This window comes from Manduca sexta, chromosome 27, assembly GCF_014839805.1.
Source record: "Manduca sexta isolate Smith_Timp_Sample1 chromosome 27, JHU_Msex_v1.0, whole genome shotgun sequence".
NCBI lineage: Eukaryota > Metazoa > Arthropoda > Insecta > Lepidoptera > Sphingidae > Manduca > Manduca sexta.
Window position 1 is genome coordinate 5,946,266 of NC_051141.1, and position 27,165 is coordinate 5,973,430.

Consider the following 27,165-nt stretch of genomic DNA (forward strand, 5'->3'; position numbering starts at 1 on the left):
CTTTTGTTAAAAATATTTAGATACTTGTTAAATTTAATAACTGTATATTATGTTTATTATGTTCCAAGAACATACTATTGGGTGACGAATGTATTACAACGCCTTTTAATTTATTTTGCAAATTATAAAGATAGAGACTTCTCTTATCCAAAGTTATACGAAATAGGATGCTCTAAAGTGTAAAATATTTCTCAAACGTCATTGATGATATCATGTATTGTTTGTCAAACGTTCATTGAGAGTAAATGTTATGATCATTGACACTGATTAAAGGTTTACATTTAGTATTGATAAATATAATAATTACATTTTATGATTTACAAATTCTTAGGTAACTCCAACTAGATAATATTATTCAGCATTTTATAAAAATTATGTCAATCCGCTGTTTAATGGAACTAGATGGGATAAATTAATTATGATTAGATAGCGATAATAAAATTATTTTAAATGTTACATAAATTGTAAATTATAAAATATGCAATGTTAGGTGACAATTAATTAGGCCGGTGAGTATATCGAAATATATAGAGTATGTCGTAAAGTTATAGTTTATATTTTTTATATTATAGGGACTAAGCTAATTTTAAGATCGTCAGTTATTCTAAAAAATAAATAACTTTGTAATTTTGATACATTTTCTATAGAGAATATCAAAGTTATCAACCGTTATCTGACAAGTAAAAAAAATATTCCAAAACTATATCTAAACTGTACGTTACGTAGACACTATTTCTTATATATAAATATTATACGCACAAGAACTACATAAACAGTTATATATCAAACATCAGTAAAGTCATTATAAAAGTCAATGACTGCCGAACATGCGCACAAAACATTTTTTAAAAATGTTTGCCATCTTAAAGCAACTTTCCATTGACGCTAGTGTAGTTTTATCAAGTAAACATTCAAACTAAATTATACAGATTTACTCTAGTCTCATAATAACCCGTTATTACACTAAGCTGCTAAGTATCTAGATCTATAATGTTTGAAACGAGTTGAGAGTTTAATATGAGCTTTCAAATAGAATATCGATTTTAGTTATTACGATAATTTATGGATACCAACACGTATAGTATAGTATTTTGGAATCTTTAATGAATTATGAAAGAGACATTTATTTCTACGCTTGCTAACAGGAAGTAAATATTAGTTTATCCATCCTTTTATATTCTCTTCGCCATTAGATCACGATAAATTTTGTTCTATTTTTGATCCTCAAGTGTTTAAGTGCCCTTTTTGTATAACCCTCTCTTAGTATCAAAAATAGTTGAGAGCTCTCGCCAAATTATTATTCATTCTTTCAAATTACTAAACCATTAATTCACTTTGATGTGTCATAGTTGGCACGTTTCAAACGGAGAGATTTGCTGCGAGGTTCAGGAGCAACATGCAGCAGACCTGGTGTCCTTTCTACGCTTAGAGAGTGACCTCTCTCACGTACTAAGATTGGGTGACTGAGTAATAGCATGGAAGTGTCGTGAGGCGAACTTATTTGCGCATCGCTATACGCTGACGCGTCGCAAACGCGTGCCATTTCACTCCTCAACTCCGAAGCGTCAGTGGACGTAAGATCGTCCGATTCTGTCTCATCTTCGTCATCATCATCCAGGACTCTGAAATTAAATAGTAATTAGATGAACATTAAAAATAAAGTAAACATTCGCTTTGCAGGTTGCGTATAATATTATTAGTAAATATACCGTTTACGTAATAATATGTCTTAGTTGAAAGAAAATAATTCATTCCTCATACAGATACAAAGTGTTACAAATTGCCATTGCTAAAAATTAATGCTGCGTTTCATTCGCTAACAAATGCTTTCGCATAGCACATACCCCGCAAAAGTACTGACCTTGCTTCGATTTTGTGGATTCTTTGCTTTATTTTCACTTGTTCCTCTCCGACATCTGACAAGAGCCCTTGCAATCGGTTGTTAAGTATTTCCATTGTACTTTCTAACTTGTGTACGGTATCTTCTAAGCTTTGTTGAGTAGTTTGTGCACTTTCAAATATTGACTCGTCCAGCAGTCCGTCCTAAAAAAAGGCATTATTATAATTTATATATATTGCAGTTTTCAGACTTATATTTTTACACTGATTTTTTTTAATTCCGACCTTTCTCAGTAGTTGACAGCCACGTTCAGTGAGTGTAGCCCTTGCGTCTGGATAGTCGCCTAGTGCTTCCCAAAGGTCTCGTTTTGCCAAGCAAAACAAATCAGAGTAGCCGAGAGCACGTACGTTGGCGGTTCGTCGGTTGCCTGTACGATTACCAGCAATTTCTAAAACGCTGACTTCGCCAAACACAGAGCCAGCACTCAATGTAGCTAAAACTGTTTTTCCATCGTCTGCTACAACTTGCAATCTTCCTCTTTTAACGATGTACATTTCTTTACCGACATCTCCCTTCCGGCAAATATAATCTCCTGGACTGAATACTTGCAGTCTTAACTTGAGCACTAAAGCTTCCAATAATCCTGGCTCGCAATCTTGAAATATTCTCACTTTACGTAACGTATCCAAGTGAACCCGAATAGCAATTTCCGCTTTCAATTTATCCGGTAATGATGACAATACATTTTCTTCGTCCAGCGCGCCGCTTTGAGCCCAAGTGTACGCGAACCATCGTATCACTCTTGCTTCCAGTTCACCGCTTACTTTTCTGAACGCCATGTATTGTTTAACTCCATCCATTTTGTTTTGAAATTCGACACGCGCTACGTTCATGTTGGATATCATTGAACCGATATTACCCACGATCGTGGCGAAAATTAGAACTCCGGCCAAAAAGTCAGCGACGACGAACAAGTATTCGGCGTCGATTTCCGGCTGCGGTGTTTCTCCGATGGTAGTGAGCGTCAAAGTAGACCAGTAAAAGCTGTAAATGTACTGATGTGCGAGTGACTCATTACGAGAGCCCGTTAAGTTGTAAACCCAGTTATCAGTACCAAAACCAATAGCATAGCTGATGGCGAAATATAGACAGGCATTCCAGTGGATCAGGACAAGAATCGCCATTACGACCTGCAAACTTCACACAATGAATATTATGTTACACAAAAAAATACATCAACAGCGAATTTTGTGAATAATTGACCTTGCATATTCTAAACGCGTTCGGATAACTCGTGGCGGTCTCGGTGCGATCGAACCACTCCCACATGCGGGGCAAGCGAAACAGTCGATTCAGTCGTACAATAACAGGGCAGGGCAAACGTTTCTGGAACATGACCAATATTGACACTTGAGTAATATCAACGTTAAAGAATGTCTAGGCGGTGCATTTCTTGTTTTTGCTTAATGCGAATTGATTTACACAAGCATACTAACATCGTCACAGGATCCGGGCCTCCACCAATAGTAAGCTATGTCAGTGGGCAATAAAGATATCATGTCGTAGCGCCACGAGTCAGACTTCAGATAGTGACGTCTTAACACTTTGGCATCCTTTACCATGAGTCCCTGTTCAAGATAACCTGCGAAAGATCAGAACGTTTTATCAAATAACTTTAAGAAATTACTTTTATAATAAAAACATACGTTTCATGTATACATTCGCCATAGGCAGCGGCACGAAGAACAAATCGCAGCAAACAATATTATAAAATTAAATTTGTGTTTATCACGAAATGTTAGAATAGGAATACGTTTGACCAATCAATCACAATTCCGACGGGTCGCGTCACATCGGCCGCAGTGCAATATTTGTGCGGATAAGCAACTAGGCAGGGTCGAATGTTTGTCGACACGTTAGCTAAATTTGATGACGCCAGCCGAGACGCTGTGTGGGTGTCGCGATGTTTTTGCGACCATATTCGGCAACACATCCTTATAGCTTACTTTGTGAGTGTTATCGATTTCGGTGCAGCGTTCGCCCATAAATTGTTTACGGGGTTGATACTCCTGAAGTACTCAAAGAATGTATTATCATAGACACGCCACCGGTCTTATACTGGTTTACTTTAATTACAAACTAATAATTGGTTATATAAATATTGAATAAACTAAATTGAATTGTAACGTTTCATTCTGTATTAATAGTTATTTCATTAATTGATGAATAAACTAAGCTGTATTGAAATTGTATTGAAATTATTTACGCGGCTGAGGCATTTCATCTCTTGTAGGTTACTAAATACGCAGCTGTAAATTTTTATATAGAATATAATTGATTCTCACAGGACGTGTATTATGGATGTTTTACTAAAGGGAGATCTTGTCGGTACTATAAATATACTAGGTACGTTATTCTCAATCCTTTTAGGGAATACTGCTCCGTCATATTTGCTATGAAAGTCATTTCCATTTTCTCTGAGTTATGTCTTGTTGTTGTTTATGGCAAAATGTTTTTATTTTAGCCTTTCGACATACGGGTAAACCACAAGACCCCTAATTTCTTGTGTGAAATTACGAGGACTAGGTATCTTAGAAGCGAAATAATATACGAAGTATTACTGATGATCTAAAATCTATATGTATAAAATATCGAACATAGAATATTATTCGACAAATAATTTGCCTTTTTACGTTTTATGTTTAAATTAATACCATTTCAAGTACCATACGCCCACAGTTCATGTGGTTTTGGTTACATTCGATTCAATTAATATCACAAAAATGAATTCGCCGAATTCGCTTTGCAGATACATTTCTATCAAACCATGCCTATAAAATTCAAAGGTAAGTCATATTTGTACATACATATTCATTATTTTTATTTATTTGTTTATTTTAGGAACATTTAGAGACAAATTACATGAGTATGGGTTGACACAAAATATAGTCCTATGTTAATTACAAATCTTGGTCAGTAAAATTATAGTTATACGTCTAGCAATATAAGCACACTCTATACACAATGCTATTTAGTAATACTTGCTTTTCTTATAAATTTAATCAGCAATAGTGACAGCAATGTCAATATTATTGATGATGCCATTCTACTGAAGAATCGGTTCGTCCTTTGAACATAAGGTCTGTTTTTCAATCTCCAGAAAATTAAAGAATAAAAATCAAATGTAACCCGGCTGTATATAAAAGTCAGACAGTTGATTGACAGTTTGATCGATACCACTCATATTTAATTAATGTATTCATCCTACGAACAACTTATGATTAAAAAATCAGCCTTAAGTAGCTTGTGGATAACGCCATTTCTAGGTGCTAGTCAGTTCCGAAGCGTCGCGTCGTACTATGAAAAGTCATACGACAATAAAGCCACAACGAGGCGTATGCAAAAATAAACACAAACAAAAACAGTCGTTTCTTTAATGGTTCCGACGTTTGTTGGAACAATGGCGCGCTTCGTATATTGAATTTCAAGAGTAATTTCGCCTTTGTATACAACTTTGAACCCATATTTCATTACTATTGATATGAATGAAATTAATTATTGTCAGTGATTATTTTAAGTTTAGTGGCTGTGCATGATCGAGCCGACGTGCTATTATATAAGATAAGATTTCTAACATGAAGGACACACCCTAGATTAGTCGAAAGTAGTTTAAAAGTTAATTCGACTGCGCGGTTGAATGGAATTGACATGTACTTGGTGGTTATTGAAGACTTTACGAAAGATTCAAAAGACGCGGCTACATAGACAGGCCGGCATAATTGTGTCGACTGTCGAGGAGTAATCATCTCTCGTCAGTCGACATTCTATTGGACTCCACTCCATTCACCATCAGGTGCAGTGCCAGTTTGCTGACCCCTTGTAAATAAAATATAAATATAGATAATTGAGTATGCATTAGTGAAAATAGTATCATAATAGGATTATAGTAAGAAAAGTAAATTGAACTCTACGTAACAAAAAGTAAAGGTCAACATCAATAAACTCACTAGTTGTACGTTAAAACCTGATAATTGCACCAAATGTGATAGGGGACAAGCATATCGCCAAATCGGACGCAAATTCTAGACCCCGGGCTGATATTGAGGAGAAGAACCTAATATCACGTTGCCCGACCAGGGATCGAACCCGAGACCTCATCACTGCACTTGTACCGTAATGCAATTACGCCACGGACGCAGTCACGGTATGAGTCAAGTTTCTGGAGTTCGGCTACTATTCGACTCTTGAAAGGCAAACATATCTAAGCGAAATCAAATTTTTGAGTAGTGTTTTAAAGTTTTGATTTTAATATGAAAATTCATAACAATTAAACTTTTTATTTTATAAAAACACAGTCTAAGGATATTAAAATTGTCATAGATCTATAAAACCTAGATCAAATGACGCAGAAAAATTTGGCGATTCAAAATATTTATACAATTCATTTTCGGTATATTTGTCGCTTAGATATGATTGCCATTCAAGCGTCGTATTATATTAATAGTAGGTCAAATGGTTACTTTTACTTGTATATTTGTCATAAGTACAAGTCCTAAATTAACCAATTAGTCTCATTTCTCAAGTAGTCCTGGAAGAGTAAATTACTAAGTGCAATACTTGCAAGCGGCGATAGCCTAGTTGGGTGTGGAACGGACTGCCGAGACGAATGTCCGCAGGTTCAAATCCCAAGGGCACACACCTCTGACTTTTCTAAAATCATGTGTGTATTCTTTGTGAATTTATCGTTCGCTTTAACGGTGACAGAAAACATCGTGAGGAAACCTGCACATCTGAGAAGTTCTCTATAGGAATTTCGAAGGTGTGTGAAGTCTACCAATCCGCACTAGGCCAGCGTGGTGGACTAAGGCCTAATCCCTCTCAGTAGTAGAGGAGGCCCATGCTCAGCAGTGGGTAAGTATATAATACAGGGCTAATATTATTATTATTAATACTTGCGAATAAGGGATGCTCTAGTGTTTTTTTTTGTGATTGGTGATACCTTTCCAGAGCCAGAAGCAAAAACATCTTTCAATAATAGTTAACTCGAATGAAAAAAAGGAAGGGAATAAAGGTTTAAAACAGTATAGTTAGTTATAGACCGTACATCAGGCTCAAAAAGTGCTTAAAAAGTTATTAACAATCACTACATAGTATAAAACAAAGTCGCTTTCTCTGTCCCTATGTCCCTTTGTATGCTTAAATCTTTAAAACTACGCAACGGATTTTGATGCGGTTTTTTTTAATAGATAGAGTGATTCAAGAAGAAGGTTTATATGTATAATAACATCCATTAAATAGTGGAGAAATATTGCACCCGTGCGAAGCCGGGGCGGGTCGCTAGTTAGTAATAAGTCGCTATCTGATTAGCAATGTTCATATGAATTCAGACAATTCCATTTCTATGTCAAATATACTATGAGCAAGTTTTTGAGTTAAGCTAATCTAACTTAGCTTTATTCTGAATCTGCAACCCACATTAAGCTTCACTCAGTATCTCATAAAAAAGGCAATTAACGTGTTCACTGCTAATGTTATTTTGTGAAAGAGAGGATACAAATTCCGAAGCTCACTGACTAAAATAGAATATTTTTTGGGAAAAACTATCTCACGCTTTTTATTTTTAGACCGCAATCTCAAAATTAGCCAATAACAGCGCCCCGTTACCTCCGTAATGAAAAGGCTGTTATGCAGAAAACACGGAGAATTTTTATAATTATTATCATTGTATAGTTATACTTTAGGATATCAGTCTCTCTATGGACTTTTTATGGAGTCCCATACTTACCTAAGAATAAGGGCCTGTGTATCATCAAAAGATGTTTAGCACTTCGGTCAGTACAAGTGATCGCGTATAAAAATACCTAATAGTAATGGGACCAAGTATTATTAAAATAGGAACAGCCGTCTAGTAGGTATAATATACGTATTATACTAGACGGCTGTTCTGTTATGCTAGAGCAGCGGTCGGCAACCTTTTGGTAGGCAAGGACAACAAGGTGGCAAAATTAACTAAAGGCAGGCCATACGTATCACATTAAACCTAGAAACCCTGCTTTAGATGCGCTTACTCTTAATTTAATAAATCTATTTTGATGTTAAAGCTTTATTACAAAACAATCATGGGCCACAACCAACAAGAAACAAGAATATTCGCAGGCTACGCGCAGCCGACCGCTGTGCTAGAGGATTATGATCCTCTCACCTATTCTAGCAAATACTATTTATTTTTAACATAAACTTCTTCATAATTATTCGAGAAAGATGTTTGTTTTATTTTCGTACTATAAAATAATTTGATTCAATTGATCTTTGTAAAATAAAGCACATTTTAACGAGTGAATAGTAAACAAAGCCACCTACAATATTGATGATTTTCTGTTTTTCGCATTATCGTAATAACAAAACAAGACTTGACGATACATTTCGTTTTGCTCAAATATCACCTAATTTTAATTTATTGACGTTGCTTCTTGCCCCCATTCCTTCGCCACATAAAATGCTATTATATTTTGTCTTATTTATGTTTTATCTTTACCATATTATGTTCTATAATGTTTATATTTTCACTTAAAATATATCAATTTGCCATGTTTTATGTTTTTTGTTTAGTTAACTCAATTGACATGAATCTATACTTAACAAGAAAATAAACTGCTAACGGTACAAATATGTACTGATAAAATGCTATATTTTCTTTTACACTTACCTGTAAAATATCTATTTTGCAGATAACTCTTTTTACTTTGCTCCCGTCGATGTGTATCAATGATGTGCCCTTATTATTCTTAGGGTAACGATTAATCCGCACGCAGACAATGAGCTATGACGCACGTAACGATATCCATAAAAACAATTAGTAGGGAATGTCAAGCGGAGAGACGAATAGAAAAGTTCTTGAGTTGTCCTTGCCTTCTAAATATGCTTCATACTATTTTAATATTTCAAAGCACAAAGCAAATCTATGCGCGGCGTTTCCATTACCAAACCGCTGGACCGTACTTGATTGAATTTTTAGTGAAGATAGTTGAAGAAAGATTAGGGCTGCCATCCGTCCGCAATTCTCCGGATTTTTCCTAGTTAGTAAAGGGTGTCCGGGGGCCGTCCGGCAGGGTTTTTAAAATATATTTTTTTTTACAGATAAGTGATAAATTAAAAGAAAATCTTAGTTAAAAATTCATTCATAATAACCCGCATGTATTAATGAATATTACTAAAAAAATATAACGATGTTTTTATTTTTGTTGCAAAAAATTTTTTTTCAGAAGTGCCCGGGTAAACCCCACATTTCGCCCAAATGTCCATGGTTTTTGCCGTGTTTATCCGGCGTCGGCAATTTAGGTGATGGCAGCCCTAAGAAAGATGCACGACACTATTTTGAAAATACTTTTTTAAAGTCTATAATAAAAGATGATTGCTGATATATTTAATTACAGAAGAGTTTAATGTAATAAAAATCATCAAACGGTGTTAATATTCTATGTTCAGGTGACGTAGTACAACTACGTGGGCGGACGACAAAAATAACATGTAAAGCGTGTTTATTCAAACATTACACGTACAACAACACATTATAATTAAAAACAATTACCATCAACGCCAGCATTAATTAATATTTATATAGGGAGAGTTAAGGTAATTCAGACAACTGTGTTATTCACATGATTCAAAAGTATTTTTAAACTCAAGACTTCGTTGGTTCATTAGTACAAAGTCCTATATAAATTTTAGTTCATGTTGCAAAAATTAGATTAAATATTTTCATGTTGGTAAAAAATTCGAATGACCTTCATCCATGGTTCTCCTTTAATTAAACTTTCCGGATTATTAGGAATCTACACTAAAAAGACTTAGAATAATTTGATACTATCGTAATATTGTAATTCAATTTGCACATCGAATATAACAGCACCTTTTAATAGTGAGCCAGCGATTTATTAACACGGACAGACATATTCTGAAATACCATTTCGTGATGCACCGAAATTGTTTGCCTCTGAATTAATTTAAGCTACAGTTTACCAGTTACCTTGAATCTACGAAATTGCCCATTGATACGGTATTACCCGAAATCACCCTAGTATAGGTATGGCATCAGACTACCCTTTCTCCCTAAGAAGCGCGAGGTATTTATACACATTTAATTAACTCAGCGACATATTTGTGACAACTTATTGAGAATAGAAACCTGGTTAAAATCTGTAATGCCTAAAAAATGGTAACATGTGGAGAAAAATAGATCTTCAGTCTAGTAAGTTTGAATTTAATTTGGTTAGTTCCCTGAAGTCAATACATTACTAACACAACCCAGTAATGTCCCAAGCGCTAACAAGTCATTTGTCGCCCAGGAGCGATAGTTGAAGGAATTATAGCATTACCGCTGCAATACTATCGATTGGATTAATCAACTGAATTGCACTACTCTGAACAAACTTCATTCAAAGTTAAATTAACTGTAGCTCCTTGGCAAAATAAGTGGGTGCATTGCGTGTAGTTGGTATAAAAAAATTAATGAAAACATTTCTTAGATTTCATTTCTGAATGTAATAATTTATCATACAATTTTTATTACTTTTGTTTAAATGCGTTCATTTACCAAAAACGTTATCTAGATGAAAGAATGAACACAAAAATATACAATTATCACGTTTGTTCAAATTCTTGTAAGAAAATAATTATTTTCTCGAAGATAATATACGACAAAAAAGGTTTTATGAAAGTTCGCACATTTCAAGCCACAATCTAGTAGCGATAGAACATGCACTTCTTTTTGTCTTCACAGACTCGGCACGTCTACTCTTTATTTATCCAATAAATTAATGTCGGTCGAATTACTCGCGTGTTAACGGCAACGGTACATCAATAGAACGCTTTACACATATTATAACACAAATCAATTACTACACAATCAAAAGTAGTGACTGCAAGTGCATCGCCGTAACATTAATGGTCGATCGCTATTAAACAAAAACGTTGATTGACGTACCTTCATGAATGTGAATGATCGTGTCCACGAGGTAAATAGCGTCGCACAAATAATCCAGGAAGTACCAGATCGATGTGAGGTTATCTAAATCCCAGAACACCGCGCGGCCAATGACGAAAACCACATTGTACAGTATCGCCAGGGATACGACTGCCAGCCACTAAATGAAGAAATATATGAAAATATATTTTAAATGAAATTAAAGGGATTCAAGCATTTCTTAAAAGTGTAACTAACAGTGGCGAAGGGTGAATTTTATCAAAAGGTAACCCGAGGCAAGAAAAATGCCTTAGTTAACAAATCGCGACCAATTTAACAGAAAACAAAAACTAAGACAAACGCAATTAAATCTAAAAGGGAAGCCGATATGAATCGGGTTGTATGGACGCTTCTCCACTGGTAACTAACAATATTTTATGACGGGCTTTATTCATATCTGATAAATATTTTATTTCATTTTTTAATGTAGGTATGAAGTAAGAAATGGACCCATATACATGTCTCGAAACGGCTTTCATAATAATCTAGTCACAGCTACAATATTTAGCAAATTAGAGAGACCCACGCAAAGAATTGTCTTACTAGGAATCGAACCTACAATCACCTAATCCACACACTGTTATGAGACCGAGAGACATTAAATAAATTCCTTCACCACTGTTAAAAAACACTATTCATTGTAAACAGCACTGCTGCTAAACATGTTATATAAAAACAAACATTTAAGTCGATGAATTAAGCGAGTCATTAAGGTGTCCCTTAAGGGCGTGCAGGCAGACTATTCTAAAACTAATTGGAACTTATAATATGGTCAGAAACTCAGCAATCGGAATATATTTTATAACAATCTTCCATTAATTATTTGCAATGAAAATGGGCAAAGGGAATTAAATTGTGACATTCTGCATAGCCGGCCATTTATTAAATAAGTCAGGTCACGCGGCATGATAGATGTGTAAATGAACATTTCGCACTACTTAATGAAATCATTACCAATTTACAATTTTCGTTGATTCCAGCTTTTTATAAATACTTTTTTGCACAATAATAAATTTGCTTATTTTGTATCTTTAATATTTTTTTAAATGATATGAAACAGTAATTATATAACTTATTCATTTGTACTGGTGTCACTAGATTTGCTTAAAAATGTCCCTTAGAACTAACCTCAAATATAACTACTACAAAATACGAACCGCATATACTTACATGATAATGCGCGGGCAAAGTCGGATCGAACGCAAGCTTTAAACCGCAAAGCCATTTCGACCTTTTAGCTTGATACAACGGTTCTTCAGGGTCCGTGAAGGTCTGAGCTGCAAACTTATCCAGGAACCAGTCTGGGGGCTTCGTGCGGCCCTCACCGCTGATCCGGTAGCGCAGGCTCCGAGCCACGCGGGACAGTTGCCGACGCACCCATCCCGTGCGAGTGTTAACCTCGCTGACGGCCTGTTAGGATAAAACTGGTCAATATAAATACCCACAGGCTACTAATAAAAACCGACCCAGGAATCGATCCGCAGGACCTTAGGAGCGGTGGTTGTACGGCCACTCAATTCAATTTCGCCATCAAAGCAGTCTTCTTAATATCATTTCTCTATTATATGGTTAAAGAATTTGGAAGTTGTGCAAAGTCCATGAATTCGCACTAGGCCAACGGTGGCCACCCTATGAAAGGACTTAGTCGAGTACGGACTCGACTAAGTCCTTTCATAGGGTACAATAGTATTAGATTATTGGTAAAATTATAAAAATTCATGTGTTTAGTGCCATTTCAAGTTTGGACAGCAAGCTAGCGTATCGCAACTTAGGAGAAATTTTCTTCGGGTAATAAGGCATTTTTTTTCATATAATATTATTTTGTCCATAAAAAAACTAATAACAGTCTCAAATATCGAAAAATAGGCCATTTTAGTAAAAATATTAACAACATATTATGTCTATGATTTGATGTTTATTATGAATAACGTTCGGTTCGGAATAATATTCCATAGCTTAAACATAGATTTAATATAAAATCAAATCAGAGTAAACCATAACTGATATAAAGCACATTTTCAAATGTTGTTGATCTATGAATCTGTAATTTGATTTCATTGCCAAACGCTTGAATGGAAAACGTGTTTGATATATTTGCTAAAATAATATTTGTATACTGAAATTAAAGTAATAAAAATTAACAGCGCGGCTTTTTCATTGGTTTGTGTCTGGATTCATATTTATGTACATGTTCAAAATCTGTTCATATTAATGTTAGATATACAAAGTATTTATTGTTACTTCTTAACTAACATAGATTTGTACAAAACTACTTACAACTGTTAAAAATCTGACGTACTTTGAGTCAGTTTTATTCTGTTAAACGTATTGAAGAGTTTAAAGATTATTGGGAACAATTTATAAATTATGAATGCATTCAATTAGACATTCGCTCCTATTATTATATTTAATATAATATAATGTGGGTGTGATGTATTCTGGCTATCCCTAAAAAGGAATGTTGTGCTATGTGTGAATGGCGCTGTGTACGATCCTTTAATTCAAAATCATATAAACCCTTTATAGAATTTTGGTGCCTTATGTCATATAAATTAGAAGTGTTTTTTATGATTTAAATTAAAATGTTCATGTACAAAGATTATTTGAGTCATTATCATTAATCTATTTAAGACCACTTTATGCTGGTAAAGATAGAGGAGGTTTACAATTTTAAAACATGCATATTCTTTGGAGATTATTGTCTTTATTCCCTATAATAGTATGAATAATAATAATAAAATAATGTAAAATATCACGAATGTGATTATTACAATAGGTCAGTCATCAAGCAACAGGTATTCGATATTTGGTTTACATAAATTCATTTTAAATTAACAGTTGCTTAAAATAATTATACTAATTTTACATTAAATTTAGCAGTCAGTTGCGTAACTTCACTGTACTTTTATCATCATTAGACACGTGGACAAAGCTTGAAAGGCCGAAGTTGCTTTTTTAAAATTTTATAATAAATACGAAAACGTTTCCTGCGTGGCTGTTGATATAAATCTTGACGTTATTATTGCAGTAATTCGGATTCTATTATGTGTACCAGCTTCAAAAGTGTTTTCTCATTTTGTGCGGTTACCCAACCGAACAGGCGCAACGCCCACGAGATGTTTAAAGACACCACTAATCTATTTCGACATCTATATAAGAGAGATGCAAACACGAGTCTATGCGAATTTCTAACTTCTGTCTCGGCACAATAATGGCAGGCAATTTTATTTTATACATTTTGTCATCAGTTAACATACTAACAGATATTGAAATATTATGACTAATTACCAGGTATTTACGATAAAATTAAATCATGTTTTAAATAAGCTTATTTTAAAATTGCATAGTATGAAAATCATAAACAAGTGATAAACAGCTCACCTAGTCTCCTCTTACAGAACATATTCGTTTAATGACGTGATTAAAACTGCACGTTTGGTTGAATGTCTCGATTTTCCACTGAAGTGCTACACGTGTAGCGCTCGTAGCAACGGTGCTACGTTGTTAGTGTTACCACTGAAAGGTCTACATTTGAAATGATCCCATGATTGAATCTGTTAAAATTAATTAAATTGCACTTATGTTTCAAAACACGCATAATTACGGTGTCCTGTATTTTATAAAAGGGTACTAAAGTCAAATAATTTATGCCTTTTTGCTCATTGTCTTACTGGCCTTTTGCGTACACCTTTTCCTTTAATATGTATGCTAGTTTAGTTTTACAATGTGCAAAGGAAATATATTTGATTATTACATATTTACCTCGTCATCTGTAAATGCAAAATAGCTGATATTGAATTTCCTTTTATGTCGCTAGAGAAATAATGCATTCATTCTCATTTCATATTCCATTACTGTAGGAAACGTATAAGTTTGCTTGGGTGTTGACTTTATTTGATTACTACATCTTGCTTGCGGTTCGATTTGTGGTTATGTTTGCAAGTAGCATTTTAATAAACGTGTAATATTCTAGTATACTTTTCTCCAACCTATATGTAATAAAACTTTAGCTATAGATTGAGAATAACTTTTTACAGTATAACTAGCGACTTTTTGGTCACTAAGCCGACGTCCCACTACGCAGTTTTGGTGAGATGTGTATTGCCAGGTTCAATTATTAGGTAAAAGGAAATTTAATTTTATCGTTCATGAATAATTCTTGAGGTAAAATACATATTTTTTTTAAATTTTCGAAATAAATTGTGGCGCTTAAGACAGATTTCTATTTTAGGATTAGATATTTCAAATATTATGTCAAAATATTATTAAATCAAAATGTATTTCAAGATAGAGGATGTATCTAAAACAATAATTATACATTTAATAAATGCGATTTCAAAAAACCAAAACATTTAAAATGCTGTCAGAAATCTTATAAAACCCGTCTGTGTTTTCGTCTACATATATTTCCAGATATCTATTTACACAGTTATTCATACAGCATTCGACACGATATTTTTCTTGACCATGAAGTTCTTATGAATATAATTTTGCTATAATTATGACTACATCGCTGGCGTTGTAGCACAACTGCTGTACTGATGTCCCAAGTTCGATCTCGGGAAAATAGAGTTTATCTCGTCGGTATCAGCTTGGAGCCCGGAATTGTCATTTGCAATAGGAATAGGAAACAAAAATTCCTAATATGTATATAAGATCCAACATAGCTGAAGTTATTAAGGGTGTGAAAATAACCCAGTTTAAAGAAACAAAGGCGTGATTCTGTACGGGGCTAATATGGCTTGTGTTACTAAATGAAACTACATGTTTATGTTGAAATAAAATTAAGCAACAAGTTACTCGAACTCGATGTAAAATAAAAAAGTGCAAGTTTCGAACAAAATAAAATTATATATAAAATATTTTTAATTTTGAGCGCTCTAATGACATTACTATTATTCGAAGAGAATTTGTCGTAGCGGCAATATGACACTTTTAGTCGGATATATGTATACGTCATATTCGCACTAAACTATAAAATGATAAATATCTGAAAAGTATCATTGGTATTTTTGGTGAAAATAAATTATATATGTTATTCACGTATAATTTTATTCACAATGTTAACAGAGATGAGGACGAGTATGTGGTTTAATTTATTAACGCAATGTAACAATGACTTTGTGTACATAAGGTAAGATATATTTTGTATCACGGTCGTAAGATTCATGAGTACTAACGTCGGAATGGAAACTATTCAATTCCTCAGGCGGAAATGTTTTATAGGATCTTTTCAATCTCATTTCCCTGGAGCTTAAACATCCTTGACTGGAAGTATCTAGCCGAACAATGAGTGCACTGTATCCGTGCACTCTTGTGAAGTTCAGGCGTTCTAAATCTGAAACTCAGAATTTGTATATATGTACATAAAGAAAGCGTTTTGTGTCTAGCAATTAGGGAAATAATGGAAAAAATTTGAACGCATCCTTATATATATGGAGTATGGACTACAAAACAGTTTATAATACGTACATCAATAAGTCAATATTTCCAGTTATGTCATTTCGGACATAAATCCGATTCCGATTCAATGACCTAAATGTTTGCGCGACTGACAATCCCGTCGAGGAATCTCGGTTGACAGCACTCGGGATGCCAGTGTGAAGCAAGTACTTGTAATTTCGAACTCTACATGAGTAGAGCTGCCAAATTTTCTGAATTATTGGTGTGAAACTTAAACTCTTTTCAGTGCGGCATGTTTGATTTCTAGCATATACATATGTGGTTTACGTATCTGATGTCATTTCATTGCTGAAAATGTTCTCTTCTACGTTAATTTTCTTTCAAAAATTGTAATAACTGGAAAGGATTTCAAGAAAATTTTAAAATCGTTAATATAATTTAACAGGAATTTTCGATGAATTTACTACAATTCGTTTTTTCACCGTTCAATAACAGTGGTGTTTGCACCGCTAAAATAGTATAGGTGTCGCTTTTTATATACTGGCATGGTAGAGTGACCCAACTGCACCTAATGATAAGTGGAGTGGGATCCAATAATGTCGACTGGCGACAAATGATTACCTTTCGGCAGTCGTCACAATTATACCGGCCTGTTGGAACCGGATATGTACAGGCTGATCCCGGAACGCGACATACTTACGTGGAACATTATGGCGGGTTTTTAGGGGTAGTCGCTATCCGGACGGATATAAAATATATCCTACCACCAGCTTTATTTTAAATAATATAGAAGTTTAATCTGCAAACAAAAGTACTTCACTATTATCTCCTATGAAATAAGACAAGTTATTTATATTAGCAGAATATAAAATTTTACAAAATCGCGCATCAAAAACCGTGGAAAGGATTTCGAAGGCTTTGGCATGCATAAAGGTCCTACATTTACATATTTATTAGGCTTTATGTATGAGAGAAGTTAGAAGAGAGAAGTCAGCCGCGGGTGCTACTAATATGCACTTTTCAAACCGTAATTGGGTAACTTTAAATTTTTCTGAAATTTAATCTCCAAATATCTGGTATTAATACTGACAATAAAAAAGTTAATGGTGGCATGAATACTCGAATATCATGCGGAAACCTCTCGTGGAACATTAGCTTTTATTATTACGAGCTGTGTTGGAGTTTGCACTAGATTTTTAATATTGTACTTAATAACGCGAATCTTATTCGGTGATGAATTATTTGGACGGCATACGAAGGCTCGTAACGTCTTTTGAGGTATTGAAATGTAGAATGCTCCAGTGCAATGTTCAGTGCCGATATCTTGAGATATTTTTTCATAATATTCTCCTGCCTAAGTTATTTCCGTCCTATGATAATTCTTTAACTAGTTCGGACAGTTTGGTTTTCGACGTTCAATATCAATAGGGCACAATAAAATTACTGCCAATAATTCTCGCACTAGCAGCTAATTTTTAATGACTATATTTTCAGTAAACCAGGTGTGTACAAACATCCAAACACTAGATCCCATAAATAAAGCAAGCAAGCAAATAAAGCAGTCATAATTACGAAACAAAATTATTAAGCTAATGAATAACGAAATATATTCATCTTGTGGCACATAAAACCATTTTTGCATTACATCTGGCCGTCCCTTACAACTGTAAATAACGTGAGTATTAACAAACAAATATAAATGAGATTGGTTCAATCGAACTACCTTTAATTATTAACGAAATAGATAAGGAAATCTTCAACATTATCCGCTAGATTAATATGTGGCACGTGTGAGTAATTAGTTAACAATAGGGTTGTGTGCAATATTCGCTATTGTAATAGCAAGGTCCACGCACAATGTGCGGCGAAAGGACGCGTTGTCAAATGTAGTCCTTGACCTGTAAGGTAACCTTTACAATAATGTTTAACTAACTTCCTCGTTATTATTACTTTCCTCTTGATTGGTATTGGCGGCGTGTGGTGCATTAGAGCGCGCTAGTCGCGAGTGTAAAGGATACGAGTTGAATTTAAAACATATGTACCTATGTTATTTGAGGTCGTCATTTTCTTTAAAATTATCATATTTTAAGATATAAATATATTATTATAATAGGCTTATATATTAAATACATTTCGAGAGAAGTCAAAATTATCATATTCATCGTAATGTTTTGCAAGCACTTCGTTTTTTTATGTAATAATAAATTTATAAATTATTTTAGTTCTCTCTTTAGTTGTTATAGGCATCCGATAATTTAATAGTTACTGATACCTTGTCTTAATTGCATAAATAGTATAATATATACAATTTGTATTTTTGTGTACACTATAATATGTAGCAAATTTACACAAATATTATAATATACGTTAAGTTTACATAAATCTATACTATTATATAAAGCTGAAGAGTTTGTTTGTTTGTTTGAACGCGCTAATCTCAGGAACTACCGGTCCAAACTGAAAAAAATCTTTTTGCGTTGGATAGCCCTTTGTTCGTGGAGTGCTATAGGCTATATATCATCACGCTATACCCAATAGGAGCGGAGCAGTAATGGCTAATCTCAGGAACTACCGGTCCAAACTGAAAAATTCTTTTTGTGTTGGATAGCCCTTTGTTCGTGGAGTGCTATAGGCTATATATCATCACGCTATACCCAATAGGAGCAGAGCAGTAATGGCTAATCTCAGGAACTACCGGTTCGAACTGAACAATTATTTTTGTATCGGATAGTCCTTTGTTCGTGGAGTGCTATAGGCTATATATCCTCACGCTATACCCAATAGGAGCGAAGCAGTAATGGTTAATTTCAAGAATTGCCGGTTCAAACTGAAAAATATTTTTGTGTTGGATAGCCCTTTATTCGTGGAGTGCTATAGGCTATATATCATCACGCTATGCCCATTAGGAGCGGAGCAGTAATGGCTAATCTCAGGAAATACCGGTTCGAACTGAAAAAGATAGCCCTTTGTTCGTGGAGTGCTATAGGCTATATATCATCACGCTATACCCAATAGGAGCGGAACAGTAATGGCTAATATCAGGAACTACCGGTTCGAACTGAAAAAAATATTTTTGTATTGGATAGCCCTTTGTTTGTGGAGTGCTATAGGCTTTATATCATCACGCTATGCCCAATAGGAGCGGAGCAGTAATGAAACATGTTGAAAAAACGGGGAAAATTTATTAGTTTTGAGAGCTTCTGTTGCGTGCGCTGCGTAAACGGTTAAAGTTATGCAACAATAATCTATGACGGGATTGTTCCTCTTAAAAAGTTCTACAAAAATATATCATAAAACAAAGTCCCCCCTGCCCGAACGTGTTAAACTCAAAAACTACCCAACGTATTAGGATAAAATTTTGTATGGAGACAGTTTGAGACCCTGGGAAGAACATAGGCTCCCGGGAAAATATATAGCGTGACTTTTATAACGGAAATCTTTAGCCCGAAAAACCTTATAACGCGGGCGGAGCCGCGGGCAAAAGCTATATTATAATATATGTCAAGTTTACATAATCGCTTTAATAACTGTCGGGTATAGGATTAATGAGGCGAAAGCACCAGCGCTTAGCGTCCCATATTAATGTCCCAGGTTCCCGATAATGAGTCACTCTGTCGTACATCTCGCCGTGTCGGGGAAATTCTGTGCTTGTTTATAGCAATTAGTATTTTGTTTTTGCAACTATAATTAGTTCAGTAACAATATCATATTCAGTGTGAAATGAATATATGAAATTCTAAACTCAATTGAAATTTTAAAATGCATTTTTATTTTTATTAAAATTAAATGCATATCTGTCTCGTCACCTACACTAGTTAATGGAAAAGAGACTTGATAAATATTAAAAAAAAAAATCGTTCTCTGAATATGATAGATTAGTCGTCTTAAGTCACGACTTTTCAAGAAATAGAATTGTATCCAATATCTTGTAACTCGGTCTCTTTATAATAGTCTCGGGAAAGCGTGGGGTGCTGGTTTCACAGTGCATACGTTACACGGCGTTTCTGGCATCAAATTAAAATGTACATTCTTTTTTGGAATTTATCACAGACGGAATTTATTTAAATTAATTGTACATTTTAATATTTTTTTTAACAAAATAGGTTTTATAATTAATAATGAAAACTACATTAATATTTGTGCATTATTAATAAGTGATATAGTGAATCTGTTTTTATTACTGCGTATTAGAGTTTTAATAGTATTTACGATCCATATGTCTCATTACTCAAGTAGCGTTAACCACTTCAATATACTAACAATATATAATAAAGCGTCAACGTACTTATCTAAGTTACAATAATTTTAAATAAAAGAAACTCCTTGATCTAAACACGTACTAATTTACAAGACGAACAGTGTCCAACAGTTTTCAATACACCGTATAACTGGTAATTAAAATGCAAATGAACGCCATTATGACATCAGAAATATATAATATGGAGTTATGTTTCACTTATAAAAACAATGTCCCAGCTATTGGCATTACGCGACGTGGTTTGAAACAGCCTGATTAGATGACTGACACATCGTGGGGTATCTGACTTAGAGAATGGATTGAGGTACCTTCATAAAACTAACCAAACTAAAGAAAGAAACGCAATATTGTAGATGCATCATAGGTCAGAGATATCTTTCGTGTAAAAAGGTAATATAATTAAGCTAGTGGGATAAAGTAGGGACAAAGAAACACCTGGCTAGTTGTAGCGGAGGGTTAAGTTTTCTAAAATGGAACCCGACACAACACATAGGTACTAATATGTATAAATGCATTACCCAGTCTAACTACAAAAGACTTATCATCTCATGTCTCAGGATGGCGAGCGCAGTGGAATACTATACAATACTTTATAATTCAAGGTGGTGGATGATGTTTCTACTGTTTATGGGCGGTTGTATCGGTTAATAGGCGAACGGCAAGCTCGTCTCGCCCTTCAAAGTAATAAAAAAAATCCATCTGCAAATCATTTTATGATAATTTAATTTTACATGAACGGAAAGCCGGCATGAATCGGATTATATTATGGACCCTTTGCCATTGCCAGCTAGTCTTAGACACGAGGGGTTCAGGGACTGGCAAGCTTCATAGTCCGGTCAATTTAGACATTGACCCTTGCAAAACATCTCAGAAAGCTGAAAATTTGCATAGATGTTAGGGACACCATTTTTATGAAATTGTGAAAAGTCCCCATTGATCCTATGTCTGCAATTTTTTTTATTCAAGGTCAAAGGTTGCAAAAATGGTTTTTTTTTAATTTTTCAGCGAAACGGTTAGTTCTATGATAAAATTTGTCAGACAAAAATTGTAGATGGAAACCACATTAAAAAAAACGCGCTAGGTACACTACCTCATAGGTGGTGTGGAAACGTGTACATATTATAGACAACACAGCGTAAGAAAATTTTGTAATTGTTTTTTCTCAAAAATGATTAGTGTTATGAAAAAATGTGTAAGAAAATTTTTTGTAGATAATTGCATGATCTACAATTTTTGTCTCACATATTTTTTCATAAAACTAACCGTTTCGCTGAAAAATTCGAAAGACACACTTTTGCAACCTTTGACCTTGAATAAAAAATTTTGCAGACATGGGGTCGATGGGGACTTTACACAATTTCATAATAATGGTGTCCCTAACATCTATGTAAATTTTCAGCTTTCTGGGAATTAATGCAAGGTTACCCCTATTTTTGGGCTAAATTGACCGGACTATCAATAATGTACATCTGATGAAAAATCCAACTGCACTATTATATAAAGCTGAAGAGTTTGTTTGTTTGAACCTACTAATCTTAGGAACTATTGGTCCTAATTGAAAAAATATTCTGGTGTTGCTTAGCCTATCAAGGAAGGCTATATGCTATATTACATCATGCTATGACCAATAGGAGCGGAACATCAGTGAAAAATGTTGTAAAAACGGAGAAAAAATATTCCTTTATAATATATAAAGGAGGTACAGTTGGCAGTTTAATAATCTAAATAAGAGAGAATGATGAAAAGGACAGACCAGGGCATCGTTTTAAAATTCTGGACTACACAGTAGAAGACGCCATGTCACACATTAATTCGGTTGTTTAATTTACGTCTAGTGCATTTATATTTGCTCAATCGCGATCACCAATTGATTATGCGATGGATAATTCCGCTTTTTGTTGTGACCGCATCACGCCACCAATCTATATGAAAATAATGACGAAAGATATTTTAATGTCTACTTGAAGGTGCTTCCCAATTAAAAGTTTTCAATGCTCGAAGATGCGTACCGTCGTTCTTAAGTTTTGATCTTACTTTATACTCAGAGTAATATTTTATGCCTCACCTGATTTCTTACACAAATTTCATGGTACAGAATTATTCAAGTGTCAATTATTATGATGCAAATGTAACAAAAAAAAAATGTTATACGTATAGATTGTTATGTTATTAAAAAAAAAATATAATTAAATAATAAATATACATGGAAGAAATATACATCAATATGGTGGCCAATATTGAATTGATAGTCGACGTACCTACTCTATATCTTCGCGCTCAATTCGAATACATTTCTCATTACATTCTCTGAGGTGTTTGCAGTTTTATCTAACTGCAAGCATTTGCTGTGATGTGTCCATCTCAGATATCAAATCCAATTTCATCACAAGGTATCGGGAGTAAGGGCTCATAAATGTTTAAAATAATATTATATTAAACTTATAAGAGTTAAACTTGAGTCGTAAATATAATATGTAAAGGATGTAATTTATAAAATTATAAAAAAAATGTACCGGGACGGACATCACAATTATTAGAATTTTTGCCGTCATTCCTTACAATGCAAACCGTAAATAATGCGACCAAAAAGACATATTAGTCACTGAACGAACAACTTGATTACAAACGCTATAACTTACACCAAATAAAATCAGAGCGCCGGGTTCGGGACTCCAGTTTATGTACTTCCACCATACCATTATTATCAATTACAATGTAAATTTCACAATACAAGTAAGTATTCCATTCTATCTATTAGCTCTGTAATGTATACTATGCCTATTGCATTCCTTTTCCACTGACAGGGATTAGGCCTTAGTTCACCACGCTGGTCTAATGCGGATTGGTAGACTTCACACACTCGCAAAATTCCTATAGATAACTTTTTTACCCAGCAGAATATCACCATATAATAATAAAAGTCATACCGTATTTTTTATCTATTGTAAGCGCCAAATATTAAGTTTGCGTAAATCTATCGACATTTATAGGTTAAATGCGTTGTATACATACAAAATTATGAGTTAATTTTGTGCTACATTACACAAGATTAAAATTTTGGATACATTTGATACATTGGACATTATTAATACAACGTTAGCATGTTTTGCGTGTTGCTTAAGATTTATTCCTCTTAATGCGTTTAAGATCTAAAAATTAGGCGATGTTGATCTTGTATTGTCACTGGGTGGATTTTGTTCGGTTATAATTTAGAGCTAAGCAAATTCAATATAACATTTTAATTATTATAGTCACGATATTATGTTAAGAAAAATATGATAAGAATCTCTTTCACAACTTAATGTAAATGCTTTTCTTCGCATATAATATCCTTCACAGCTAGGCGCGGGCTGTTACAACTGAGAGAGGTTACCGCTCTATTATAAAATGTCTGTCAATTCCGCTATGAAATAATCTGCCCTCAGAAATCTGCCATCCGCTAGCCGAAGTGACGTTGTCTAGAAAAACCAAAAAATACGTGCAAAGAAATGTGCACGAAAATACCAATACAAAAGCCATACTCATATTAATGCTCCCAAACAAATAGTATTATAAATGGTAAAATGAATACTATTTACCTTAACTGTATAATACGATAGGTGTAAAATAAAATCTACTTCAAAATAGTGAAACAGACTCGTACGGTAGAAAAAATATTTTGTATTTTGATTTTTATGGAGAAAATAAAAGGTGTGCAGAAATGGAACACATTGGTAAAAATAAAATAAAATAGAAGGTCTGCATTAACGAAAATTGTTGACGTAATGAAACTTATTATACTTAGTCTGGCCATAAATACTGTTACACTTAATTATAAAAAAATATTACATTTGAATTTCGAATCTGTCATTTTTATACGATTGTTCATTGTGTTTTCTCATTTTGGCGCCAATACATTGTAAAATATTTTGCGATATTAAAATGGTGTGGGGTGATAAAGAGAACCGAATCGCTGTGATAGCATTACACAAAGTAGGTATGGAGCCAAATGCAATTTTTAAAACTCTCCATACACTTGGTATTAGTAAAATGTTTGTGTACCGGGCTATTAATAGGTACAATGAGACCTCCTCTGTTTGTGACAGAAAAGATCTGGCCGTCCACGTAGTGTTCGTACGAAAAAGGTGGTCAAAGCAGTAAGGGAAAGAATTCGAAGAAATCCTGTCCGAAAGCAAAAGATTTTATCTCGGGAAATGAAGATAGCACCTAGAACCATGTCGCGTATTTTAAAAGATGACTTAGGACTTGCAGCCTATAAGAGACGCACTGGCCATTTCTTAACTGATAATTTAAAGAAGAATAGGGTGGTAAAATCGAAACAACTACTGAAGCGGTACGCAAAGGGAGGTCACAGAAAAATTTTGTTTACGGATGAGAAAATTTTTACAATTGAGCAACATTTTAACAAACAAAATGACCGTATTTATGCTCAAAGCTCTAAGGAAGCTTCCCAATTAGTCGACAGAGTGCAACGTGGACATTATCCGACTTCAGTGATGGTTTGGTGGGGTGTTAGCTATGAAGGAGTGACTGAGCCATATTTTTGTGAAAAGGTATCAAAACATCGGCACAAGTGTATCAAGATACCATTCTTGAGAAGGTAGTTAAGCCCCTTAACATCACCATGTTCAATAACCAAGTATGGTCCTTCCAGCAAGACTCGGCGCCGGGTCATAAAGCTCGGTCCACGCAGTCTTGGTTGGAATCGAACGTTTCGGACTTCATCAGAGCTGAAGACTGGCCGTCGTCTAGTCCCGATCTTAATCCGCTGGATTATGATTTGTGGTCAGTTTTAGAGAGTACAGCTTGCTCTAAACGCCATGATAATTTGGAGTCCCTAAAACAATCTATACGATTGGCAGTGAAGAATTTTCCCATGGAAAGAGTGCGTGCTTCTATTGATAACTGGCCTCATCGTTTAAAGGACTGTATTGCAGCCAATGGAGACCACTTCGAATAAGCTTTTATATTTTTAATTGTTTTATATTTATGTATTAAACTGACACACTGTAAAAGTAATAAATGTTATTTGCAGTTAACAATTTTCTTTTTTCTTTATTACAATATTTATGGCAAGACTAGGTATACATTTTACACATTAATTCATATTCATTCATTATAATCATTTGTAGAATACATGTTATTGAAAGAATGTTAAATACGAGTCGTTTTATACGTTTGCCTTGCTCCATAAAATATTGCAATAATTTGTTAGCCGTGTTCAACGGGAATGGAAGAGAAGAAATAATACAAATAAAAGAATCTATAGTCCCTTAACCACAGATATGTTTTAATATCTATATAATTGGATATACAATTTTTCTCTAATGTATGTATAATATTAATAATATAAAAATACCAGCCCTATAATATCCTCCACAGCTAGGCTTTACAGCTGAGAGGGGTTAGGGTATTATTATAAAATGTCTGACAATTCCGCTATGAAATAATCTGCCGTCCGTAAGCCGAAGTGACGTTTAGTAAAACCAAAGGATACGAGTAAAGAACTGTGCCGAAATTGAAACATAATGCTCTTTTTAACTATTAGCAACATCTTAGACTTTCGATGTCAACAAATAAGCTGAAAAGTAATTATCAAGGAATGTTACTTTTAAATTCCGGCGCAGTTTCTTTATCTGTATCACAAAATTTTGTTATTGAAGATAACGGCATTTTAACTATCTGACAATAGTAATTTAAAGTATATTGGTAAGTTAAGAGAAGTACTTACAAGATTGAAGAGCAATGCAGCATATTATTAGTTAATGATAATTTGTAGTATATTATAACGTATTTTTAGAAATATTTTTCACCTGCCTTTGTATAACACAAATTATTTGAGTTATTTTAACGACTCGAGGAGCTGACTGTCTGACTTAAACAATATAATATGTAAGATTTGTACTATATTAAATTAATAAACTGAATAATAACACATTTACACAACTTTACGGAACTACAAGCAAACAATAAAAGTGCAACACACAAGTTTCACTTATAGTATATATGTAAATTATAACATAGGCAAGCTTCAAAATAATGGTTTCATTTTACACATTTTATCAATAATTTGCAATGTCTAAGAAATTAATTTTTAAAATAAGTTATAAAACCATCATTGTAAGTAATCCGAAAAGTACTAAAACACATCACTAAAATGTAAACAAACAATATAATTCAATGTGTGTACACAGTACTGCGTACTTAGCTACGCTCGGAAATCAATTTGTTGACTTGACAAGGGTACTCACCGGCCCCATACTGTTCAGCCCAATTTTATGTATGGCGTAAACGGGACTCATGTTAATCACAGGCACACCCAAGCGCGATTACGAAACTCTCATTTCAATTTTATCATCCACTCGCGCTCACGGCACACTGGAGGCTTCATTAGTCCCGTCGGCAAATAGTATGATAGATCGGTATCAAAGTAATTGTCGCGGAGGCTCACGATATCTTAGCACGAACTTCAATTAAAGAAAATTTGTTAACGTGAAAGAATGTGTTCAATTAGTAGAGAGGTTACTGCTGGAGTACTGAAAGTGAACTGTCGCGCCGTCACAGGCAGTGGCGTTCTTGCCTTACAGTTCAAATTGAAATGAACATCAAGTCCAAATTGAATAGATAGTCCGTGCGTGTCCA

General features: G+C 34.2%; 1 protein-coding gene across 1 annotated transcript; it reads right to left on the reverse strand.

Annotated features, from left to right (window-relative positions):
• LOC115450846 (cyclic nucleotide-gated cation channel subunit A) lies at nucleotides 1–27,165 on the reverse strand. Its single transcript, XM_037444112.1, has 8 exons — nucleotides 26,775–27,165; nucleotides 12,033–12,272; nucleotides 10,824–10,983; nucleotides 3,337–3,482; nucleotides 3,104–3,226; nucleotides 2,125–3,030; nucleotides 1,862–2,043; nucleotides 1–1,622 (listed from the first exon to the last, which is right to left on the reverse strand). The coding sequence occupies exons 1-8, from the start codon at nucleotides 26,823–26,825 to the stop codon at nucleotides 1,331–1,333; spliced, it is 2,100 nt and encodes a 699-aa protein (XP_037300009.1). The 5' UTR covers nucleotides 26,826–27,165; the 3' UTR covers nucleotides 1–1,330.

Excerpts from the sequence above, each read along its gene's own strand:
- LOC115450846 (XM_037444112.1), bottom strand. The coding sequence starts at position 26,825 with ATGAGTCCCGTTTACGCCATACATAAAATTGGGCTGAACAGTATGGGG. Across the intron at positions 10,984-12,032 it reads CTTTGCCCGCGCATTATCAT|TGGCTGGCAGTCGTATCCCT; the intron begins GTAAGTATATGC and ends TTCTTCATTTAG. Across the intron at positions 3,483-10,823 it reads GATCATTCACATTCATGAAG|GTTATCTTGAACAGGGACTC; the intron begins GTACGTCAATCA and ends GATCTTTCGCAG.